The sequence below is a fragment of the Dasypus novemcinctus genome, chromosome 4 (genome assembly GCF_030445035.2).
Source record: "Dasypus novemcinctus isolate mDasNov1 chromosome 4, mDasNov1.1.hap2, whole genome shotgun sequence".
In the NCBI taxonomy this organism is placed as follows: Eukaryota; Metazoa; Chordata; class Mammalia; order Cingulata; family Dasypodidae; genus Dasypus; species Dasypus novemcinctus.
In genome coordinates this window covers 109,514,766-109,540,988 of record NC_080676.1, presented here as the reverse complement: position 1 = coordinate 109,540,988, position 26,223 = coordinate 109,514,766, and the positions used below count along the sequence as shown (strand labels likewise).

Below are 26,223 nucleotides of genomic sequence, written 5' to 3'. Positions count from 1 at the left end.
ACTTTCCTACATTAACAGCATCCCTCATTTGTGTGGTACGTTCATTGCAATTAATGAACACATTTTGGAGCATTGCCAATAAGCATGGATTACAGTTTTACATTATAGTTTACACTCTCTCCCACTCATTTCTGTAGGTTATGGCAAGATATATTGAGGCCTGTGTCTGTCATTGCAGTGTCATTCAGGACAATTCTCAAGTCCCAAAAACTCCCCCTTATTACAACTGTTTTCCCCTCTCCCTGCTCTCAGAACCTCCAGTGACTACTGCCTCCATATCAATGATGTAATTTTTCCATTGCTAGAATCAGTAAGTCTATAGTAGAATACCAGTAAGTCTACTTTAGTCCATATTTCATTCCCCAGTCCTGAGGATTCTGGGACTGTGATGTCCATTCCACCTCTAATTGAGAGGGAGCTCCAATACTATAGAACAGATGGATGGAACTATCTTGCTTGCAGTTGCAGACTCTCTCTGTTCCTTGGGATGGGTGTTGTCCATCATCATCTCCTTGATAATTCTCCTGTGTGAGTTTTATGATCTGTACAGTAGGTGTTGCAACTTTGTTGAGATTCAGAGCCCAGCTGTCATATGGAAAGCACAAAGATTTAAGTCTCTAGGACATACACCTATCAAGTCTAGTACCAATTATAGGTTTAAATAGAAGGACAGAAGAACCATGTGTAGGGAAACCACAAATGAGTCCAACTCTGTCACACTGGGAAGCATAAATTCCAAAGTAGGGCCTACTGGCAGGGTGCCAGTGTCTGGATGTCTCCAGAGCCCTCAGGAGCTCTACTATTGGGGATAGTATTTACTTTGGCAGTCAATGAGATCCTGCTGACATGTGCATAAACATAACCTCTGTACTGAACTCCAGATCACTTTTAAGTCTCTTAGTGATATGAGCTCATTTGTCTTTACCTTTTCCCATTTTGGTCAAGGTTTTAAAACTTTAGATTACATAAATGTTATATAAAATATGTAGGGGAATGTAGAATGTGGCAACCTTTGTGGAGGACAGTTTAGCGTTTGTTCTGGAATCTAACTATATGCCATATGATCCAGCAATTCCACTGCTGGGTATATACCCAGAAGAATTGAAAACAGGGACACGAACAGATATATGCACACCAACGTTCACAGTGGCATTATTCATCATTTCCAAAAGTTGGAAGCAACCCAAATGTCCATCAACAGATGAATAGATAAGCAAATTGTGGTAGATATATACAATGTAATATTACTCAGTTGTAAGAAGGAATGCAGTATTAAGACACAAGATAACCTGGGTGAATTTTGAAGATCTTATGTTGAGTGAAGTAAGCCAGGCACTGGAGGACAAATACTACATGACCTCACTGATATGAATTAAGCAAATTGAGCAGACTCACAGAGCTAGAGTCTGGAAGTTAGGTTTACAGGAGATAGAAAGGGAATAGAGGGTTGTGAGCCAATGGCCACATGGGCAAAACCTATGATAAGGTGGAAGGGTGTAGTTGTGTAGTGGATGGGAATGACAGTGGTGCAATGATGCTATTGACCTTGGTGCTGCTGGTCTGTGATTGGGGTAGGGTTGGGGGGTTGGGTTGGACTATCCATGGAACTGGGGGGATGGTTGGGGAAGTTGCAGGTGAACTCTGGGCATTTACACGTCTGTGGTTAAAACTACAACATTGGGAATCTTCTTTTGGAAATATATCAGGGGAGGGTTACTGGTATAGGGTGTTGGATGGATGGGGGCATACAGGACAACATGCACCTGGGGCAGGCTTTTATGGAATATGTAAGTGTCCATCTTGTTATACTGTGTTATTTCAGTGGGTGGAGACCCACACAGCAAAGAAGAAAATATTAAACTCCCATCTTGAGGAATTGTCCTATGTTCTCAAATAGAGGAGCAAGAGTCTCCCAAGAACATAGGCAGTGCCTAATAAAAGAATACGTTATTTTTAGGCTACTTAACGGTTTGTATTAGCCAAGGCATAGCCCTACTTTATTATTATGTGCAATTGAGATTTTTTATTATGACTGTAGAGTGGGGATAAAATGGCATCTCTGACCTTATAACATCATATAATTATTGCCAGGTTAGAAGAGAAAAGAAAAACCTGTGAAAGTACTTCATAAAGAAAAACACCATTAAAGAATAACACTGTTAATGTATATGATTTTCTACTCATTATTAAATCTTGAAATAATTAACTGTGGTCACCCCTCGGGCTGAAGTGTGGTTTGCTGGCCTGGCGGGGGAGCAGCCGCGGCAGGCCAAGCCGCTGCCCCCATAATAGGGTGGCTGGTCGGACTCACCGCCACCCCTGAAGGAAGCTCGGCATGGGCGCAGAGTGCCCTCGGGTCTCCCCTTCTCGGCAGCCGTGCTTCCGCGGCCGCCCCTCCTCCCGGATGGCGCCACACGATGCCTGTGGGGCGGCACCCTTCTTCTTCCTTCTCCCTGTGCAGGCGCAGGGCGGAAAATTCCAGTCTGCCCTTTTCCCCTCCCCCGACAGCAGCAACAGCCTGGCGTGGGCGGAAAAATCCAGCCCGCCCTTTTCCCTTCCCCCGACAGCAGCAACAGCCAGGTGTGGGCGGGAAACTCAAGTCTGCCCTCCATCCCAGCAACAGCGACAGCCAATCCCTAACCACCACCCCTCCCCCGTCCAGTACCGCCCACTCACCTTTCGCCGGCAACCAATCAGAACAGGGCGTGGCTTTGACCAATCAGCCTTCCCCAGCCCCTATAAAACTGTTGCCTCTCCCTCAGTAAAGTGGACTTGTGTGTTTACCTTGTCTCCGTGGTAGTTCTTCTGCCGTGCGCCCTCCAGTCCTGAGAGCCCCTGACAAGGGCCTGGCCTCCCTTGTCCCCAGTTCGTCGCCTGCTTCTCCGGGCGACCCCTTCGTCGCCGGCTTTGCCGGGTGACCCCGTCAGCCGAACCGCGCAACCCCTGTGAGACCGACCCCTCGTCTGCTGCCGGACCGAACGCTCGTCCCAAGTGGGACCGACCCCTCGTCCCAAGTGGGACCGACCCCTCGTCCTAAGCTGGACCGACCCCTCGTCCGCAGCCAGACCCCACCTCTACCGACCGAGCAAGCCGCCGCAATTAACAAAAGTATTTCTTTACTGACAATTTCCTGAAGAATAATTATTTCCCTTTGGCACCAAGCAGGAGAAATGCTGCTCTAGTTTGTGGTTCTGCTGAGAAGGAAAGACTACAGGTGGTCTTGTGGCTGGAGCCACAGGCCAGGAGGATGTACCATTACCTACTGTATTAGCAGCCAATGGGGAGCTGATGCAAGACACCAGAAATTGGTTTGTTTTTATAAAGGTTATTTATTTGGGGTAGAAGCTTATAGTTTTCAGGCCATAAGGTATAAGCTACTTCCCTTACCAATGTCTATTTCTACATGGAGAAGATGGAGAAAGATGACTGCTGATGTCTGCCAGCGTTCAGGTTTCCTGGGTTTCTCTCTTTCTGGGGCTCATTTCTCTCTGTTTTCTCCACAAGGTCACCTGTAGACTATGAGGCTTTGGCTCACTTCACAAGGCCAGCTGTAGACCATCAGGTGACCAGCTCTGTCTCCCTCCCTATGTTCTCTCCAGGCTCAGCTGTTCTGCTCCTCTGTGTGCTTCCTTCCCAGGCTTCAGCTCAAAACACCAAGCTCCATTTTCTGTGGTGCAGTTTTTCTGTGAGTCAACATCCTACTGATGTGGCCCAATCAAAGCCTTAACCATTATTTAATCAAGTAAACCTCTGAATCCAATATAATCTAATATGCCTAGAGGAAAAAACCAGTTCACAAACACAGTCAAATATCTATATTTGGAATTCATAAATATAATAGTGCCAAACAGCTACACCTACCAAGAAAGGTAGTTGTAGCAGTTTGATATGGTTTATGAATTTCAAAAATAGATATTGGATTATGTTTGTAAACTGGTCTATACCTGGGCATGATTAAATTATGACTAGGGCTTTGATTGGGCCACATCAGTAAGTCCAAAGGGGCAGGGACTCACAGATGAAACTACATGGCAGAACAGAGGAGTTTTGTTGTTGAGTCTCGATGCTGGAATTTTGGGCTTGAGCCCTAGGAAGTAAGCACACAGAGGAGCATAAGAGCTGGGCCCAGAGAAAATCAAACCCTGGAGAGAGAGGTGGTTGCCTGATGGTCTACAGCTGGACTTGTGGAGAGAGGCAAAGACTAGAGAGCCTCATAGTCTACAGCTGACCTAGTGGAGAAAACAGCTATTGAGCCTGGAGAGAATTGAGCCCCTGGAAGAGAAGAATCCAGGAAGCCTGAACTCTTGGCAGATGTTGCCAGCCATCTTGCTCCAATATGTGGAAATAGACTTTGGTGAGGAAAGTAACTTATGCTTTATGGAGTGGTAACTGTAAACTTCTACCCCAAATAAATATCCTTTATAGAAACCAACTAATTTCTGGTATTTTGCATCAGCACTTCTTTGACTGACTAATACAGTAGTGTTGTCTTGAAAAGACATGGGACCCTTGGTTTGGGAAGTGTAATAACATTCTCATTCTATTTTTTTAACATTTATTGAAAGCTTTCAAACCCACCACTCATCCTGGTCCTTTTGTCCCACACCTGCGCAAGCTGATATGAAAGTCCAAGTACTTCCTCTTTTGGTGTCAGTGGGGAGTTCTAACCATGAAACCTCTTCATACCCTCTTGGTGTATGTGTGGCTCATCATTTTAATATCTGAACCAAATTTTAGGTGAGCATTCCATTCGGCTTTTTCCAGGTGGTCACAGTGGTAGAAAGAAGATTTTATGAAAGAGAAAAGAGCTTAAGAGTTGGCAGGCAGAAAAATGGAGGAGAGGGACAGTAGCTGGAGAGTCAGTCCCAAGGCAAGGGTCAAGGTCTTTACACCTGGAAACTGTCACATTCAATGGACTATTGATCTTAAATCCTGTATTTGTTGAAAGAATCTAGATGATGATGATGATGATAATGATGAAAATGGTGATGATGCCAATAATATTTATTGTAAGCTTACTATACGGCAAACTATTATGTTATTTAAATATATTAACTCATGTATCCTTACAACTAAGTCAGGTAGAGAGTATTATGAAATCCATTTAAAGATGAAGAAACTAAGGCTTAGAGAGATTAAGCAACTTGTCCAAGATCACATTGCTAGTAAGTGGTAGAGTCAGAATTTGAACTCAGGTGGTCTCTTTCTGGAACCTGTGCTTTTAGCCATTATATGATATAATAAAGAATAATTGTTTAATATATCCTTTAGGGGCAGGAATCATTTACTTTTTCTTTGTAAAACTACAGAGCATAATTTTGAGGGACATTGAAAGAGATGAGGGGGCAGAAGATGTCACCTACTTGTTCATTATACCAGGTAGTTGTGATTTTTGAACAAGGAGCAATGGTGGTTGTGAATGTAATACCAAAAAAAGAAATAAGAATCTTGTGATTCGACTATAAAACAAAATTAATGTTCTAAAACATCGTAAGCATATTTATTGTGACTTGGAGTGCACTACAAACTTTCTATAGCTAATTTGAGTGTGGCCTTTATGGAGGTTGTTGTAATGCTGGAGTTAGCAATGAAAAAAATGATTTTTAATGAAGCTGATATACTTAAACAGGATACTGATCTGACAAAAAACACTTAATTTGGTCTTAGGAGGCTCTCTTTAATAATTCATGGATTATGTGAAATGCAGAATTATCACATGTGTATGAAGTAAGATAGATTTCTAAATTCTGATCATTCTGAAACCTAAGGAATGGTTGAATGAACCCAAATAGGATTATTAATTTGATATTTTGAATACAACTTCTAACATGCTTTATTCATACATTTTTCTAGTCTTAGACCCCACTTTAATCTTTCTTATTAAAAAATTGAAATTTGCATTGTAGTACTAGAAAAACCTTATAGCTTAGATATTATAGCATTATACTGTACCTTTTAATGTTGGAAAAGTTCAATATAACCTTGCTCATATGTCAGGAGGCACACAGAGCTACAGATTTAACATTAACCAGATTTAGCTCAGCCAAGAATGTATAATAATTCACTTCCTCACATATTTGTATCTTCACATGCATACCCCCATTCCCCCCAAATCCTTATTACCCCAAGATTACCCAACCCCAGGTACCATGTGTATCTTAAGATTAACTGAGAAAACTAAAACTAATTTTTCTGGGCTGTTCTTAGAAATGTCACTCTAATAATTAACTTTCTTTTTTTTAATTTTTATTTTTTTAAGATACTTAGATTACATAAATGTTACATAGAAAATATAGGGATTCCCACATAATCTGCTCCCCATATCTCCCATACTTTCCTACATTAACAAATCCCTCATTAGAGTGGTACATTCATTGCAATTAATGAACACATTTTGGAGCATTGCCACTAAACTTGGATTACAGTTTACATTGTAGTTTACACTCTCTCCCACTCAATTCTGTAGGTTATGGCAAGATATATAATGGTGTGTTTCTGTCATTGCAATGTCATTCAGGACAATTCTCAAGTCCCAAAAACTCCCCCTTATTACAACTGTTTTCCCCTCTCCCTGCTCTCAGAACCTCCAGTGACTACTGCCTCCATATCAATGACATAATTTTTCCATTGCTAGAATCAGTAAGTCTGTAGTAGAATACCAGTAAGTCTACTTTAGTCCATATTTCATTCCCCAGTCCTGAGGATTCTGGGACTGTGATGTCCATTCCACCTCCAATTGAGAGGGAGCATCAATCCCCTGGTGCTGATGGATGGGACTCTCTTGCTTGCAGTTATAGATACTCTTAGTTCCTTTGTATGATAGTTGTCCATCCATCACCTTGTTAGTTGTCCTGGGTGAGATCAATGAACTGGAGAGTGGGTGTTATAACTCCGTTGAGACTTAGGGTCCAGCTGACACAAAGATTTCAGTCTCTTGGACATACACCTACCAACTCTAGTACTAATTACAGGTTCAAGGAGAAGGGCAGAAAAGCCATGTGTAGAGAAACCACAACTGAGTCCAACTCTGTCACACTGGGAAGGTATTAAAAAGGGATTAACAATTCCAAAGTAGGGCCCATTGGCAAGGCACCTAACTCCTGAACTATCTGCCCTGACTATAGTGTCTGGATGTCTCCAGAGCCCTCAGGAGCCCCTCTATTTGGGGTAGTGTCTGTTTTGGCAGTCGATGAGGTCCTGCTGAGACATGCATAAGTGTAATCTCTGGCAATGCCTCCTGACTCACTTAGAAGTCTCTTAGCCATAAAAACTCATTTGTCTTTACCTCTTTCCAATCTTTGGTGCCAGGGAGGCTCATCCCCGAGTCTCATGTCCCATACTAGGGGGAAGGTAATGTATTTATATTCTGAGTTTGGCTTTGAGAGAAGCCACATTTGAGCCACAAGGAGACTCTCAGGAGGTAACTTTTAGGTAGCCTATAATACTAGGCTAAGTTTCAATTTCAAGAGTAAATGTTCATAAGCACAGTCATCAATATCAAGGGCCTGTGAATGAACCTTCCTCCTTCACTAGTCATTGCCCCTGTATTTGGGGGATCCTTGCTGTTCCCTTAGAGAATATGGCAGAGCTTTCCAGGATAGGAATTCAATATTCTTTGGTTATTGTGTGAATCTCCACCCATCATGACAATGCCCCATGAACATTTGAACACATTTATATGCCTTATATGTATACTGAGGTGAGCTTCCTTCTATGTATCTCCCATCACTGACACCCTGCACCAATGATCCTCCTGTCACAGTTGTAACCTTTCTGTGATCCAAAACCTCTTAAAAAATGAAACCAATAAAAGAGCAACTGTCACCCTAATGATTAACTTTCTTTGTTTCAACTGATGTAAAAGCTGTGAGAAAAACCTTAATGGGAGGGTGATTTGAGATTGTACGTCTCCAATCTCCCACTTTTGAATAAAGCCTCTTTTCCTTTTTAACCTAGTTTGGTGTGTCTATCTTTTCTATCTTTTCTGCCATGCCTTGAAAATGAACCCAGCCCAGGACTGCCAGGACCCCTCTTCCGTATATTGCAGCAAATTAAAAAATACAAACATGTGAAAATAAAATTGAAAATTTTCCAATCTACATTTACTTCTCAGAGGTAACCATTGTTAATCTTTCCATACTTTAAAATATGATATTTATATGTGAATAAACTCTTTTCAAATAACAAAAAAAATGGGATTATATTATGTATTCTTTTGTAACTTGTCTTTTAAATTGTAATTTATTATGGAGAATTCTCCATCTCATGTTACACAAAATATGTACATTTGAACCCAATTATATTTTTTCATTTTTCTTAGAGATCAACATTCTATTTCTTAAAAATGTAACACCCTCGAATGTTAAGAATTTGTAGTTCACTTTAAAAGTCTTAAAGACATCTTTCTAAGAAGCAAGTTTTTCGATACAAGTATTTTGCCTGGCTTTAGACAAACTCAAAAACATGACTAGAAGAAGATAAAAATCAACTAGTGTAGGGCTCAGAAAGGTTAGGCTTAAAATTTACAGAGTTCCTATTGGAAACAATGGAAATGTTTTGGTAAAGGATGGTGGTGGTAGTGATAGTAGAGCATTACAAATGTAATTAACAGCACTAAAATATTTATCTAAATGTGGCCAAAAGGAGAAATGTTAGGTTCTATATATGGTAATAGAATAAAAATGAAAATCCATGGACTTGAACAACACTGTGACTCCTAAAGTAAGCCATGGACTAAAGTTAATAGCATAGTTATAAACATGTGTTTTCATCAATTGTGAGAAATGTACCACACCAATGGAAGGTATTAATAACAGTTTGGTATCTGAGAATCCTGTATTTTATGCATGTTTATTCTGAAAACCTGCACCTTCTATAATAAAAATATTTTTATAATAATTTTTTATAATAATTACAGTTATAACAGCTAAAAAATCAATGATAATTCTTTATCATTAAATATCCATTCAGTGTCCAAATTTTAAAAAAAAGGCTGACAAACATAAACAAACTATGGAGCCAATGGAATGAGTCAGTGGTGAAGTTAAAACTTGGAAATGAAATTTTTCCTATTCTTTTTAACAGGATATCTGGATGTTTATTAATGGATACTAGTGCTTCAAAATATGAAGAAATGTCATTGCTATTATAATTACAAATATTGTATATTTTCTGTGCAGGAAACACTACTCTTGGATTTCTATGTTCATGTGTATCACATTTAAATAACATGAAATATTCAAATATTCCATTCAAAATTTATCATGTTCCCAAGTTATTTCATCATAGCATTGGTAAAATAAAAAAAAACCCTATGAATTATATTTCAATATGTATCATTGTTCAATACGTATCATTGTTCCTTGCATGCATTCCTTGGTTTAAAAGTTAATTGTATCCTTAGTAGGACTAAGAGCATTAAAAGTCCTGATAAAAGTCTATATTTATTTGGAGAATGATAAAGGGACAAAGGAAGGAGAAAAAAGAGGAGCACAAAAATATATCAAAATAATAATAGAGTTTATCTCTGAGGTGGGATTATAAAGATTTTTTCTATAAATTTCCTTGAATTCTTTAAAATTATCTACCATTTATTTATTACTTAACAATTAGCTATGGAATGTCTCATAAAGTCTAGGATTATATTAATAAACAAATCAAATAAATATGTGTTACTTGTTTTACCTTGCTGAAGACTGCTAGGAGCAATGTACCAGAAATGTGTTGGTTTTCATAATGGGAATTTATTAGTTTGTATGCTTACAGTTCTGAGACCATGGAATTTCCAAATCAAGGGATCATCAGTAGATGCTGTCTCACCAAGTTGCAGCTGTGGGTGATCAGGGACATGGCAGGACCTAATGGCAACTCTGTAAGTCTCTGCCTTTTCCTCAAGGCTTATTTTCTCCCTGAGCTTGGCTGTGGGGGATCAGGCATATGGTTCATCTCTCCCCTCTCCTCTGGGTCTTATCTCTTTCAGCCTCTCAGGGGGCCTCTTTCAGAGCAGCCTCCGTGCTCTGCTGATTCCAACCTCCGGCCTCCAGGATATCTTTCTCAGCCTCTCCAGGTTCCTCTGTCTCTGCCACATTTTTCTGTGTCTCAGGCTTTTTAGACCTCCATTTAAAGAGTATTAAGACCCACTATGGATCCTGCAATCTAATCAAAAGCCCTTGACTGAATTGATCTAATCAAAAATCCCTTAACTGAATCTAATCAAAAGATCCTATCTACTATGTGTTTATAGACAAAGCAATGGGTTCACTTTAAGAACAGAATTTTCTGGGGTTCACAAAAGACTCAAACAAGTACACTTATATAATCAGAAAAGGCAATAAATATTATTAAAATTAATATCATCTGCTGAATCCCAATAATGTAGACAAATAATGGGTTGAAAATAGAGCATTTCTTCTGGATCTAAACCATTTAAATTCTCAGTGATATAAGTTTGGTCTCTCTCTTAAAGATGCAGGTCTTTAGACAACAAGATGATAACTGATAACTCCTTTTTAAGTCATAAGGGCAGAGTAGAACATCTTGGATGTGGGGGTGGGGAAAAAAGTCACCCCCATCAAAGCAGAATGAGTAAAAGGATTCTGGCCAAGGCAGCTCTTAAACTCAGGCGCACCTGTGGAAACACTTCCAGGTCTGAGCTTTGCTTCATTATTTCTGAAATGGTATTTTATATGGGTTCTGCCTAAAATGATCCAGAATGCAAATTTAGGGAAGAAAAAGTCAAAACAGAGGCCCATGGACAAAAGGAGATGTGTTTGAGGGCAAGCCAGAAGGACAGTATGGGGAGACAGGATGTGGTAGTGAAGGCAGTGGTACTGGGTGAGGTCAGAACCGTAGGCATGTTGAGAAGCTTGGATTTTATTCTAAGTGTGATGAGAAAACCCTAGAGGGTTTTGAGCAGGGGAGAGTTGTGATCTTTATATTTTCAGCAGATCACTCTGTCTAATGTATTGAGAGTTGACTGGAGAAGGCAAGAGTGGAAGCAAGGGATATAGCTACAGGTAGTTGCATATGGAGGAGAGAAGTGATATATTGGAGAGGTTGAGAAGGCTGCCTGTTAAAGGATAAGGATGATGTTATTGGTCAAATAGGTCACATGCTTGGATTCAGGTCTCTTCAGATGCTGTGGTTCTTTGCATACAGTAGATTCTCAATAAATTCTGATAAGTAGTCCAAGTAAATTGCTGTACCTGTGCTGCTATAGAAAGTGAGTCATTGGATGCATTGAACTCCTCAAAGAAGAACTGAGTGAAAGGGAACATGCTCATTAGTATTTAGGGGACTTGTTTCTGGGTTTTCAGTATAGCATTAGGTTCTCCTCACTGTAGGCATCTTAAAAAAAAAAAACAAAAACCAAACACAAAAGAAAAGAAAAGAACATTTTTAGAACTGAAGGTAAGGTCTGTGAGGTCTATACAGCTTTGTATCACCAGTGCCTGGCCCAATGACATGTATATATTAGATGCTGTCAAACAAGTGTGCTGATAGATTGATAATACTCATATCTTCAAGAAGAATAACCTCCAAAATGGATTCTGATGACTGGTGTAGTGTGGAGGTTTTCCTTGTGCCCATGCGATAAGTTAACACTATCCAAATAGCTGTTGTTATATGTATGTGCATTCTCTTACATGCAGGGTCATACAATACTAACTCAGGACTCAGAATGATGTCACAGCACTACCTTACAATCATACTTTAGGCCTCTTTAGTTTTGTAGCTAATTCCATTCATTTCTTGAATAGAATTACAAAATAGACTTAACTTATAAAGAATATTTTTCTAAAATTAAATAATACTATAGAAAATTTCCAATGGATTTGGGGAGGAGCATCTACTAGAAGACATCCATTGAGATTTCCAGCATTTTATTTCTCTCTCCCCACTCCCTCATTGTTTGCATTTGCTGTGTCTGTTCATCTTCTTTGTTTCTTAGGAGGCACCAGGAACCAAACCCAGGACCTCGGATGTGAGAGGGAGGCGCTTAATCATTTAAGCCACCTCCATTCCTGATTTCCAGCATTTTAGACCCCTTATGAAAAATTGCAGACAGCTTTTATGACATTATATCAATAATAGCTGATGGGTCAAATTGATTGACATTCAGTCATCTCAGATTGCCTCTGATAGGTCTTTGATTATGGGTTCTATTTCTAAAACTTTTTTTTTTCCCCTGAGAAACCAAGTGCACTTAATGAAGGATTGTCACTAATAAAGGAACATGAATTCCAGACCCTCAAAAATTTGGAACATCTGTGTCAACCTATGTAATAACAGTAGCAAAAATGCATCTTTTTAGGGGCTATTCCTTTATTATACTGTGAAAACTGCAGAATATGTAATTATCAAATAATTTTTTCCCTAAATCTTTTCATTTGAATGACAAACTGTCATCATCCTTAGTAAACAAAATATTCAATGGTTACAGCTAAATCCATTTAACTTATATCAAGATTCTTTAATGCTTCTTGAGAGCATGCTGATTTACATACAGGTAATGTGTTGGTGTGTTTGGCTCACAAATACAAACTCCATCAGGAAGTAAGACTTACGACTTTCTACTTCAAGGGAACAATTTTGAGTGTCAGGAGGAAACTTACTGAAATCCATAAAGTACATGGCTGAAGCAGTTAACCTATAAAAAAGAATGAGAAAAACAAAACAAAACAGCAGACAATTAACCATATGGCTAAATAGGTATGTAACAATTAGGCTTTCTTATTGTTTTTCAGTTTTGTGTGCCTTTCAAGAATAATGCAAAATAGGCTTTACCACCTTCCATCCAAAGAACATGGAAGGAAACAAATCTAGGAAGGTGTGTGATTTGCTTGAGACATAGTGTTAATGTGACTTCCAGCTCAATAATTGCTTTTGATCTCATCATTTCCTGGTCAGGTTCTTCTGTATTTTCTGGTTTTGATGCCTTTAGGAAAATACCTCAAAATGAGAATAATTTTAAGTAGATGTAAATATGTTTTGTTTCTTGAAAGGTCCAAACTTGGAACAGTCTCTAATAATAAAAGACTGGGATGGTAATAATAAAACCCATGGGTAAAGTTCTCCCTCACAAAGCAGATTTATCTGAAGAAATTCTCTTTTCCTGTAGTGAAGGGGAAGCCCAGAGCACTTTTAGGTATAGATCGATGTGCACAATGCATAATGCAGTCAAAAGGCTTGCATACTGATGAGGATTATTTTTTCAAATTTTATATCCTCCTAGATTTTCCTGGCTTCAGGCAGAGGCTGCTGTACTATGATCCTGCCTCAGAGTAGAAACACTGGTACACACAATAGCAGATCAGAGGTTCATAAAAGGCCCCTGAGCAAGTCAGCAAAAAACAAAGGCAACAGATGTTCCTACCCATGGTGCCCCTGAATTAAATAGAGAAGTAGAACCTCTTTATCTCCTGTGGACTGAATTCCACTGTCAATAGTCATTTAGCAAAATGCCAAGCCAGGGATATATCTGGATGACCTTGTGTGACAAAACACACTCATTTTGGTGTATTCTTAGTACTTTAAAGCTGGAGGGGATTTCTGAGTTCTTTGAGTACACTGACTTAATATTACACATGAAGAAATTAAGGACCAAAGGGGTTAGGTAGTGATGAGATATCAGAGTCAATTTCTAGGCTTGGACTGGCTCTGCTGTTGTCTGGAATAGCTATGAAGGCAACAATCTTGAATCCTTTTGTGACCAGAGGTCTCTAAGACTACTTTCAGCTTCAATGATTCTCTAGAAGGATTCATAGAGCTCAGCAAATCTATTAAAAACATAGTATGCTTTATTATAGCAAAAGGATGCAGATTAAAATCAGTAATAGAAAAATGGCACATAGGGCAGAGACTAGGAGAAACTAGGTACAAATATCCTGTTGTCCTCTTCCACTGGAGTTGTGCAGACAGCACTTAATTCTCCTAGCAATGACATGCAACAACTTGCCTGGAATATTGTCAACCAGGAAAGTTCACCTGAGCCTCGGTGTCCAGGGTTTTAATTGAGGGTTGTTCACATAGGCATGGTTGATTGCCCAAGTGCCTGACAGTATCCAGCCCCTTCAGAAGTCAGGCTAATGCTGCATGGTCCAAGGCCTTCACCATAAATCACATTGGTAGCATAGACTGAAGTTCCCAGGTAAACAAACATATTCATCAGGCAGGACATTCCAAGGGCTGAGTGATTACCATGAGCTGGGCTACTTTCTCTGGAGTGTCAGAGTATTGACAACTCACTGAGTTAATCACTCACCAAAATAATTAATGGAAAGCAGTCTGGTCAGATGCTACCTTTCTGCTGCTGAATCCTAGTGAAGCTTGGCTTTAATAGTTATAAGAGGTCTATGTTACTCCTGATTAAAAATTCCCATTGAAAGCAGTACTTTTCTTTAATTCCTTTTTATAAAAACTTTGCCAACCCTTATGAAATGACTGGTAATAGCTCTTTTGTGCTAAAGTGAGCAAGGTATTTTTAATAAATAAGAAGAATCTACATTAGTTCCCTAATGATGCTGCAACAAGTTACCACAAAATGGGAGGCTTTAAACAAAAGAAATTAAGTTTTGGAGGTCAGAAGTTTGAAATTAGTATCACTGGGCTGAATTCAAGGTCTAGTCTATCCAGAGGCTCTAGGGGAGAATCTTTTCCTTGCCTCTTCCAGTTTTTGGTAGCTACTGGCATTCCTTGGATTGTGGTCATATCACTCTAATATCTGCTTTCATCACTTGCTTTGCTCCTCTTCTGTGTATTTTAAATGTCCCTCTGACTTTCTTTTACAAGGTTACCTGTGATTGCATTTAGGGCCCACCTTGATGATCCAGGATAATTTCCCTATATCAAGATCCTAAACTTAATCACATCTGTAAAGATCCTTTTTTTTTTTTTTTTGCCATAAAGGTTGCATTCATAAGTTCCAAGGATTAAGACATGGATATCTTTGTGGGGAGAGCATTTTTCAGCCTACTGTGGCATCTTTTGGGAATTTCTAGGACATGAAAAAAATTGAATTGCTTGGAATTACCAGACATTTTTAGAATTAACAATGACAAGTAATTTAGTATGCACAGGACTCATGCTAAAAGAAGACATGGTACATTTATAGAGGATTGTTTCAGCTTAGTATTAGTACAACTGATGAAAAGGAATGAATTGATTATGAAAATTATTTAGCTAATCTAACCGTCTGAAACTGTTTAGTTGGAGTTGAGGGCGGGGTGGAGTTGGTGTGGAGGAAAAGTTGGGCATACCTATAAAATTGTGTGGGGAGCCGCCCGGAGCTACGTGCATTTGCGGTCTCCAGGAACATGGTGGTTTTCATAACTACGCCTACTCCACCCCTGTGCTTCCGCCTTCTTCTTCCCCTTTCCCCAGTTTCCCGGGCAAAAAGTGTAGCGCCTGCGCAACAAGATGTTGCAGCCATGACCAGCATTGAAGACTCGCAACCTATAGCAAGTGGTGTAACAGCATTTTATTGCCTTATATGGAAGAGCCGCTTCATCAGCCTATCACCCCCTGCTAATACCCTCCCCTTAGTATATATTCTGATGCTCTACCCTCAATAAACGGAGACTTGATCAGAATCCTGTCTTGTCTCCATTTCTCTCGCCTCTTGTCCCCCAATTCCCACTCCCTCTTTCAGGTGCCGGTTCGTTTGACCTGTGGGCTGGGTCAAAATTGTATGCCAGACTTTTAAGGATTTCCGTAATTCAGCTCTACTCTACTTGTCCAATTTTATTTCCTATTATTTTTCATTTACCCAGAATAGGTATACTAAGAATAAGAAACCATTCTTTTTGCCGGCAAACACCAGAAGCTAGAGGAGACAAGAAAGGATTCTTTCTTACATGTTTAGAAGAATGGCCATGGCAACACCTTAATTTCAGACTTCGAACCTCTAGAACTGTGAGAAAATAAATTCTTCCTGTTTTAAGCAAAAAAAAAAAAAAAAAAGAAACCATTCTTTAAGATATAATGTTAGAACTGGAAAAATCATATCTTCTTCTTGTATGCAATCTCCAAGTTCACTAAACAGCATTATTGTGAGTTTTGTCTGAAGTGAGACCCACTAGCTTTGGTGTAGTCCATCACAGCATAAAGAGGCCAAAGATAATAGACAGCCTCCTTACCTGATACTGAAGAGGATGCTTCCATCAGGGTGCATTTGCAGCATGATGTTCTCCACAATTGTATCATGGATTAAGGATCTTTTAGAATGGAGAAAAAAGATATCATAATGCAAATCTTTTTAAAAAGATTTCTTTCTTTCTTTCTTTCTTTCTTTCTCTCCCCTTCCCCCCCAACTCTCCCATTGTCTGCTCTCTGTGTCCATTCGCTGTGTGTTCTTCTGTGACCGCTTCTATCCTTATCAGTGGCACTGGGAATCTGTGTTTCTTTTTGTTGCGTCATCTTGTTGTGTCAGCTCTCCGTGTGTGTGGCACCATTCTTGGGCAGGCTGCACTTTCTTTCGCGCTGGGCAGCTCTCCTTATGGGGTGCACTCCTTGTGCATGGGGTTCCCCTACGTGGGGTACACCCCTGCATGGCACGGCACTCCTTGCATGCATCAGCACTGTGCATGGGCCAGCTCCACACGGGTCAAGGAGGCCCAGGGTTTGAACCGAGGACCTCCTATGTGGTAGAGGGATGCCCTATCCATTGGGCCAAAACCGCTTTCCTCACCCAAATCTTTTTGATCAATCTGTGGCCAAAGGTCAAGCTTTTTTTTTTTTTGTTATGCTAGGAAAGGAGAGCCTCTCATCTTTCCAGTAATGCCTGAGATAAAAAGCTATTGTAAAATCCTAAGTAGAGAAAAAGTAGACAAGTCAAAGTCAGTTGCAATATGGTTCAGGAAGGCCAGTTCAACATTAATAGTACCAAGGTTGATTGCCATGGGTGTTAATGAGTGACAAGTGAAAATGTCTTATATAGTATTTTTAGGAGAGTCTCTCCCTTACATGGACTCCATCAAATATTGAGAGTTTCTGGGAGGTACAGAGTGTTCGAGTTGAGGAGGAGAAGCCAAGTTATAACTAGGAAGCATTTCTATGTAAGCAATCTGGTAAATCACCTAAAGAGATCTTGGGAGAAAGGAACCTTGGTCCAGTATTTTATTGTGATTTATTTTATAATCCTCAATAAATATTCACTTTCATAACTAATTTTCTACATAAAATTTTGAATTATTTATCTTGACTCCCCAAATTCAGTAAGCTACAGTCTACACCATACCTGGGTCCAACATTTATCCGGGCTGTCAGTATAAAGCAAGTTGTCAGAGGTCTGGGCACAGAGACAATGATCTTTCTCAGTTTGATGGATGGAAAGAGTACTGTGAAATGGTGGTTCTCCAATTTTATTGTGTAAAACAATCACATGTGAAGTTTGTGAAAACTAGTTTCCAGAAATTATGATTCAGTAGAGCTCAGGAATTTGAATTCTTAATGTTTATCCCAGTAAAGAGGTAAGTAGAAGAGAAAGCTATATGAAAATTTTATTAGCAGGAAAAAATTGGTTAGTAATTTAAGTTTTGTTTAGTGCTCAAATGCTACATTTAATATTTTAGTTGTTTAAAAAGAAGCATTCCTAGCTTCATCCAAGTCTTTATGTGTGGGTGCCGTGACAATAGAATTTTCACAGCTTTTAAAATCTTGATATCTTTTATTTCACAAAAGTAGTCAAAGTTTTCCTTGAACTAACACATATATGAGAACTTTGGCATTTATTATACAAACAAACAATATATCTCAGTAAACTATAGATGTCACCAATTAATTATGAACTAGTTTGTTTTTCTTAGGTTCAGAAGAGAAATGCATTGCATTATTGCTCTGGATTAATCTGGGAGCATTAACCATGTGTAATTTTGGATTAGGGTCAGGGTGAATAAACAGAATGATTCATTCATAGCATAACACAACTCTGTAGGGAATTATGCAGTTACTGAATGGATTTCTTTAATAAGCATATATTTAGAATTAGATGTTCAGTCTGTTCTAAAGGTCACAGAACCCATTGGAGTATATCAGTGATATATCAGTGTCAGCATTAGCTGGCACTATAACAAGCAGTTGGATGCCCAGCATGTTGGTAGGAGAGGAACAAATTTGAAGTATTTTAAAGTGAATTCAGAGTAGGACAAGAAAGGGTGGGAAGATGATAAAAGTGAAGCCAAAAAAAGAAAAAAAAGCTAATACTTGGGGTTACTGATAATTAGAAAGCATTTTCACGCTAAGCATGGTGCATCCAGTCCAATTTTAGCTGATATTGGGTTTCAAAGCCAACCTTATTTAAAGGGAGAAGGATAAGGTACATTTTGGAAGCTGCAAAGTAGGGACAATGAGAAATTTGATGCAGATTGGGTTGTTCAGAGATGATTTGCAGATTTTTCCAGGAGAGTGGAAATAAGAGCTTGTTCCTGAAGCACTCAGACTCAAGGAAGTGCCAGTAAGTGCAGCCTTCTGCTAGGGAAGAACCAAAGCCTAAACCAGACCTTTTTGCATGGTGAGTACTGTCAGTGCTATTCCATTTGGTAGTAGGGTGGTTAAAATGAAGTAAGTTTAGTCTAACGCTTCATAATGAATTGAAATAAATATTGAATTAGATAATGATAAGGATTTGAAGAGCCAGAGTTTACAGACTGATGTAAGATGTAATGGGTCATAGAAATTTTGTTTAGACCTTTCTGAAATTTTTATGTGTCTTAAGAATTTTCATGCAGTTAGCATTTGGATAGCAATGACTAGTTGGAGGAATTACTATAAATCAAAATATTAATTAAGTACACATATTTAAAGATTATTTTATCTTCCATTTTAAGTAATTTATATTTTCTAGGCTCTGCTCTCCCTTAAAAATTCCCTATTTTGTTCTCTTGTTCATTTTTTTTTTTTTACATTTTTGTCGTTTTGATATTTGAATATTATATAAAGTACCTTACAGAATCTAAACTTTTAAAACTTAATGCAATGGGCAAGTGGCTGTGGCTCAATCGATCAGGCTCCCGTCTACCATATGGGAAGCCCTGGGTTTGCATCCTGGGGCCTCCTTGTGAAGGCAAGCTGGCCTGTGCCCATAGAGAGCTGATGACCTGCGGCTGTGGAGAGCTGACAAAGCAAGATGATGCAACAAAGGGAGACAAGCAGACACAGAAGAACGTGCAGCAAATGGACACAGAGAACAGACAGCAAGCAAGCTGCAAGCATTTAAAAAAATGCTAAAAACTTATTGCAACAAAAATCACTCTGTATAAGCTATAGTTCATTTATCAAAAATACTTGTATTTCAAGAAGATCCAAAAGCAACTTTTGAAAATTTCACAAAAGCACAGGTAGAAGTTCCCAGAAAAGGGAGCAAAGTACAGTGTTAATGTATATAGCAATGCACATTAGATGACTGGATTGACTGGACAACAAACTAAATCATTCCAGGTAGAAAATGGAATTTGAAAAGAAAGTCGTTTAAATTCTCCCTGGTTTTACTAAAAACAAAAACAAAAAACTAGGCTGCCATATTTAAGGTAGAGAATTAAGTACAGTAAACATCTGGCTGAAGCTGCAATCTCAGACAACTCCAAGGACCAGGCAGTTACCATCAATAGATGAATTTAAGAGAAAAGCAAGACATGGGTTCCAGAGGAAACTGGAGGGCATAGGCCGCATCCAATGTCATTCAAAATTAAATTGTTTAATACTTTGTGTGGGTGGGAATAAAACCAAAATTCAAATCTACACCAAAGTTGAAGCCCAAACCAAAATCTCGACCAAAATATATTAATAGGCTGCATCTTACTACAAGGCAACTGTCAGGGCCTTTTTCATTAATAGTTGCATGTGATATAGTATTGTTGGAAACACAAATGCAACTAAATGCAACTCAAGGAAATAATGGAAAAAGTAGACAACTGAAGGGAATGAAGTCAGAGGAAATAGTGATTCAAATATAAGAACATATACCAAATAAATAAGGAAAGGAAATGGACATTGAAATTTCGAAAGTACAAAGCACTTTTTGTTTGACATTGAAAATTTTTAAAAAGGGGCTAAACAGAGTCTGGAGACTGCTTCAGCAAATTAGCAGAATAGTAGTAGGCAAAAAGGAAATAAAACTGAAAACAAATATGTAGGTGTTTGTGCAAATAAGTTAACCATGGTATTAATCATTCTTTTCTTAGTGTGAAATCCTGACAAACTTAGACAATTGCTTAAATAAAAAAAATGGTTCTGGTAGTTATGGAGGCAAAGAAGATGGCTCTAAATTGGGACTACAGAAAATAGAAAAATTATAGCAAATGATATTAAAATGTAACACTAACTGAAATGGTAAAACCATGTTGAGGGAGAGGAAGAGGGAAAAAAAAGGCATACATAATGGCATAGAAAATAGAAAAGTGTGAACAGGAAGATATTATTGAAGATTCTGTGTCCACAGATGAGCAAAATTAATATTAATTGAAACATTGGAAGCAGTCTATTAGGCCTGGTTCAACTGTCTATCGTTATATGGGTAAGGACTCAGGGTTGTGATTTCATATTTCGCATGTATATTATGATTATCCTTTCCTCCTGTACAATTGTTACTGAAGCATATTATGTAACCAAATATATCATGATGTTCTACAAAGTTCTACCACCATTAAACCATTGGAAGGAAAAGAGAAGAATAGGAAGGGAATGAGAATTGTAATCAAGAACAGAAAGAAGTAGATTGAAGAAAATAAAGCAACCAAAACACTACCATGCAAAATAGGAAATATAAAAGTCAAATTAAAATAACATATTATTAAAACGACTTATTAAAACACTAGTGATTTGGACATGCTTGATTGAAAAAGACCAACAGAAAAATTGACTATGTTAACCTCTGAAAGACTGTGAGTGCTTTCACCCTGAACATCTATACTCAATGGCACTGGGCATTCTTCAAAGAATGAATAATAAGCCGAGAAATGCTTTACAATTATTGTGCAGACATTCAAAGCAGAGCGTGATCAGTGTTTGTAGACTATAGTTGAATTACATTTCAAGTTTTTTTTTTAAAACAAAAATTGCTCTATTATCTATTGGATTGGTTATATATTCTGTAATAATAACAAAAGCACATTTGTAAATAAATGCTATTCCATAATCACTACTCATTTGCTTGGGAACATCTCAGTAATTTTTTTTTAGATAAGTAGTGATTTCAAAACCAGTGTTTCAAAAAACATGCTTAAGTATTTAAAAGTGTGCATTATATATAGTAATGGTCATCTTATAGTCAGGGAGCGTAATGGAGTCCATGATGCTGCGCTACATGGGGAATTTTCCTCTCCTGCCAAAAATCAGCCTTTTTCACTGTTGCCATGTTTGGCAGACTACAGGAACAGAGAAGATAGGACAGTGGTACACATGGATTCAACAGATTCAGAATGTCTCTTCCCAGATCATCAGCAATCACAGTCTGTTTTATGAAGAAGCAAATATCCTAAATTCATTTGACGAGAATACACAGAAAGTCAAAACTGGAGTGATTTCAGACAGAGAACTGCCAAGACTGGTTTGCAGTTGGGACTAATAAAATCAGGTTCATGGGTCCAGAAACTGAATGACAGCACAAGAAAAATCCAGACCAGAGTGAGACTAAGACATTTCCTAGTTGTACCTAACAAAGGATTTCAGCAGTTCCTGTGAGCGGGAAGGTTGATGTTGCTCACTGAATCATTTGGTGCTGTATAATTTGATGCATATATATTTATGATAAAGTAGCTTGTATATATTTAAACATACAGTTTTCTTTTCATAGTGAGCCATCATCAATTAACTTTTGTCTCAACAGAGTCCCGAGTTAAAAAAAAAACTCAACCATTGTTGAAAAAAATAGAAATCCTGCTTAGTTGGATCCCACTGGCTATTTTGTTCAAGATTCTGAGATTTAGAGAAGCCAGACCAGAAATGTTTCCTTATTGGGGCTAATTAATGTCCAGATGTGTTACAAGTGGCATATGTGTGCATATGATTTAACAGTCTTTTAAATATACAATACAGATATATCTTGCTCATCCCTATCTCTCATCTATGACTCCTTCCCATTAATCGGCTAATGTTACCCTCTCTTTATCATGGCTAGTCAGGTATTGGGGTTGTTGCTCAAATTCTGCTTAATGCTTCAGGAATCCCTTACTTGCATCTAAACCATTAACTTCTACCATATTGGATCAATTATATTTTACATTAAGAATGACCATTCTATAAATACAATTATTTCATTTATAACACTGATTAAGCACTAACTTGGGAACAGCTTAGAACTGATGTTACTCCTTCACAGGAATCAGCTTTGGTGCTTTTGTTTTGTTTGCCTTTTTTTCTTTAATTAATAGAGATATGGAAAATAAAAATTCATGGAAAGATCTAGTCCATGGCTCAATCTGGCCCTTCAGGATGAGTAAATCATCCCATTAGCTCCAATGAAAGGTTTAGAAAGGTCCTGGAGAGTTGGAAGAATTTCCCAGATGAAGTTCTGTCTTTAGAGTCACATAGACTGGAGTTTCAGCCCAGCTCCAGGTCTAGGATAAGTAACCTGAAAGCCTACTTTTCTCATCTATCCTCTAGTAATACTCATCTTGTGGACTCATTTGAGGGCTAGAAATAATACAGTTAGTGAACTTAACTAGTACTCAGTAAATGGTACTGAGTAAGTGTTATTACTACTGCAATTAAGTAAAAAGGCAAACATGCCCCTCAAGAATGCAAGGCACTATTCCCAACCCACATTCAAGCATTTGGATAATCAGTCCTCCGCTTACAAAAAAATGATACAGTGCTTCTCATCACTTACTTTATGAAGAAAACCACAAAACAATGAGAATTTAGGATCTCATGACTTGTAACTAGATCCTAGTTGCTGATGACTGCCTCTGCTGGCTTGGGGTCAGCATAATAAAGCCATCATCCAAGGACATTCATGTCGCTGTTGACCAAGCACCAGCCACAAGGTTATTGGTCTGACAGTAGAGTTAAAATAGACTTGTCCGTTAAGAATGGGCTCTGGAAACATCTTAGATTTCATCTTTCCTCCTTCCACATTTATATTCTTCCTGTGGGGATGAGCTCTTCCATTTCCAGGGAAGTGTTTGCCTAGGGTGCAGGCCTACCCTCATTCTCTCTTCTTTGAGCTCCTAGACCTTACTCTTGGGTCTAGGAATCCGCACTGCACTCTGGCATTCTTGAGGATAGAGAGGAGGGGGAGGGGCATGTAAAGACAAGATGCAGAATCACAGAAATCTGGAGCTGAATAAAAGCTCAAAAGATCATTCTGTTTGATAAGGAGCAAAGTCCCAGAGAGAAAGTGGCAATAAAACATATGGGGTAAGAAACTTGGAATTTGAATCTGAGTGAGAGCTAAACTATTACAAATCCCTTAACTCTGCTAAGGCTCTCTTTGTTCATCTGTAAAACAGGGGCAATTAATATACCTACCTTATAGATTGCTACTTGATTACATGAAATAATGTATATCAATAGATTGCTACTTGACTACATGAAATAATGTATATCAGTCCTTAGCCTAACCCCATTCATATGTCTTAGCAACCAATTTTTCCATGATATTTTGGGATCAGTAATACCTACAACTTTAATAATAACAATTTTATTAATGCTTTCATTAATTCTGTATATAAAGTATTTTAAATGTAGTAAATATTAAATAAATATTAACCATTATGATTATGGTATTGATTTTCCAGGAACACTAACTATTAGGAGTATACACATTTATAATCCTTTAATAGGATTATCCTTTTATACATAAAGATGCATCACCCATCTGATTTTGATGCATGCTGGGATAATGAAGGTTAATAAAAGTTTTTAAATCTTATTTGTACAGTGCATTTAAAATACGTTATATAATATGTTATCTCTGATTACAGCCACTTTGTTGGATAAATAGAACCAATTTTAGCTCCATTTTAGATATGAGGGCTGTCATACCCTGAGAGGTAAAAAACATACTCCCAAATAAAAGCTATTTAATGAAGGCATAAGACCAGGCCCCTCTGACTCCCAGTTTAGTTCTCTTGTTTGAAAGGCAAAGACTATACAAGCAATTTTTACAGCTTTAGCTTTTTCCTTGACTTAGTAGTTGGTATTTAGATGCTGAATTGATTTCACTTTAAAGAAACAAAGAAATTGTCATGTATAAGACTAAAACAACAACAACAAAACAAAAAAACCTTAGTTATGGGAGATGTAAAAGGGTAGGGAAAACATAAATAAAGAAAATGAGCTGCAATTTATAACCCAAGTTAAACAAAAAGCTCCCCTAAATTTATATCCTCCTGTTTCCACATAATGAGTCAATTAATCTTCTAATGCTTTATAAAAGTAAAAAACACTGCAGTAGCAGCTGGTTTTAATGCTAAAGCTAATTAGGAAAACACATTAAGCCAAGAGAAGTGCTGAAGTTACATTTAGCTCAAGAGGAAAGTACTATGTGTGTGCATTTGTGTTATGGACAAGTATAAAGAAAGAGAAGATAAACTGAAGCGTGTACTTTATTTCCTGTAGTCTCATTTTCCCATGAAAGCAGCCCTGAGAAGAACAAAGAAATAGGTATAAGAAACTGTGCTTATGAAGACAGGCAAAAGAAGGTTAAGGAATATATTTCAGAGAGGTACCAGACTGGCACCTCTGACTGAATTTATGGATTTTTTTTCTGCCTGAATTGACTGAACACACAAGCCATTTGGACACTGTATAGCCCCAGTCTCCATGATTGTCAGAAAAATTTCTTAATCGTGGGCTGATTTGCCATCTGCCACTAAGTAGCACATTTCAATTACATTTATAATAACCCTACAAAGTAGCCTCAGGAAAAACAATATGGAGAAAATGTATTCTCACTTAAAAAAATATTACTATATTTAACAGATCAAGAGAAGTGGAAATTTAAGGTAAATTGTATATTTTTCTGGAGGATGGAGATAATACAGGAACTGCAGAGTGAAGGACTAGTGTTTTAAGATAAAAGAGGAGGGCCTGTTCGTGGTCTAGAGCAGGGTTTCTCAAACTGTACTGTGCATGATAATACCTGGGGACCTTGTTAAAATGCAGATTGTGATTCAGAGAGTCAGGGTGGGACCTGACATTCTGCATTTTAACAAGGCCGCAGGTGATTCTGCGGCTGGTCTTTGGACACACTTTGAGTGGCAAGGTCTCCCTAGGTAGCTTGTACCAAGGCCCAAATTCAAGGACAGTCTTTTTTTCTTAATCTTTCTGGCTTTCAGAAACTTAAAATAGACCCCATTACACCCTTTCCTCTAGGATAGGAATTAATTTGATTGAGGAACCTAACCTGACAGGAATTGGGGCAGCTTTTTGAATTGACGTTGAAAAAGAGTGTATTATGTTGAACTGTTAGGCTTGCGAGGTCAGATCTGAGACATTCCCGTGTGCCTGTCGCCCTCTAGTGGCTACAAGGACTCATAGCCAGGCAAGTTGATTTTCTGAGTCCCTTCCCAAGCAGATTTTCTCCAACTAAACAGTGATGGGGAAAATTTTTTAGAAACCTTTTACAGAGTCCTAGAGACTAAAGTACAGAATATCTGTGCGTTAGTGGTAGAATGTACTATCCAAACTGGACAAACTTGGGGAAGAAACATTCTATCATGAATGGCAATTAAGAGTCCAGGCATCTTTGAGCAATTGTGATAAGGATGACACGCTGAGATGTAGTGATACACAGGAAGAAAAAGACATAGAGTCTCAGAAACAAAAAACATCTCTAAACCTGATTAATTTCAAGGCTTTTAAATCTTAAATTATTATTCAAAAGTGTAAAAGTGCTCTGGAACAATAAAATTTAAGCTTACACAAAGATTTAATCCAATCCTCATAATTTAATGCAATGGTTCTCAAAATTTGATTCTCATACCAGCAGCATCAGAATTATTTAGGAACTTAGAAGAAAGCAAATTCTTGGCTTAACCCAGATCTGGCGACTCAAACTCTGACTGAGGGTGGGGCCCTGTAATCTAGTCTAACAAATCCTCCAGGTGATTCTGAGGATTACTAAAGTTTGAGAGCCCCAAATATAATGAAATCAAGTCTAGACCCTTATAATGGCAAAATAATGGATTCCAGGGTAGAAAAAAACCCTCAATCTAACAGCTATCTGTTATACTTTTTTATTTTACCTGTTAACAAATCAGTCCTATTTGGTACCTACATGCTTGT

At 38.3% G+C, this 26,223-nt stretch overlaps 1 protein-coding gene across 1 annotated transcript in view; it reads right to left on the bottom strand.

Moving 5' to 3' along the window:
- The window catches only part of LOC101442415 (gamma-aminobutyric acid receptor subunit rho-3), a 49,673-nt gene that overhangs the window by 1,878 nt on the left and 21,572 nt on the right, over window positions 1-26,223 (bottom strand). Inside the window, 7 exon segments of the mRNA XM_071214486.1 lie at window positions 11,205-11,292; window positions 11,294-11,346; window positions 12,567-12,649; window positions 16,137-16,241; window positions 16,683-16,741; window positions 16,744-16,806; window positions 20,856-20,923. Of these exon segments, the coding sequence (XP_071070587.1) occupies window positions 11,205-11,292; window positions 11,294-11,346; window positions 12,567-12,649; window positions 16,137-16,241; window positions 16,683-16,741; window positions 16,744-16,806; window positions 20,856-20,923 (519 nt within the window).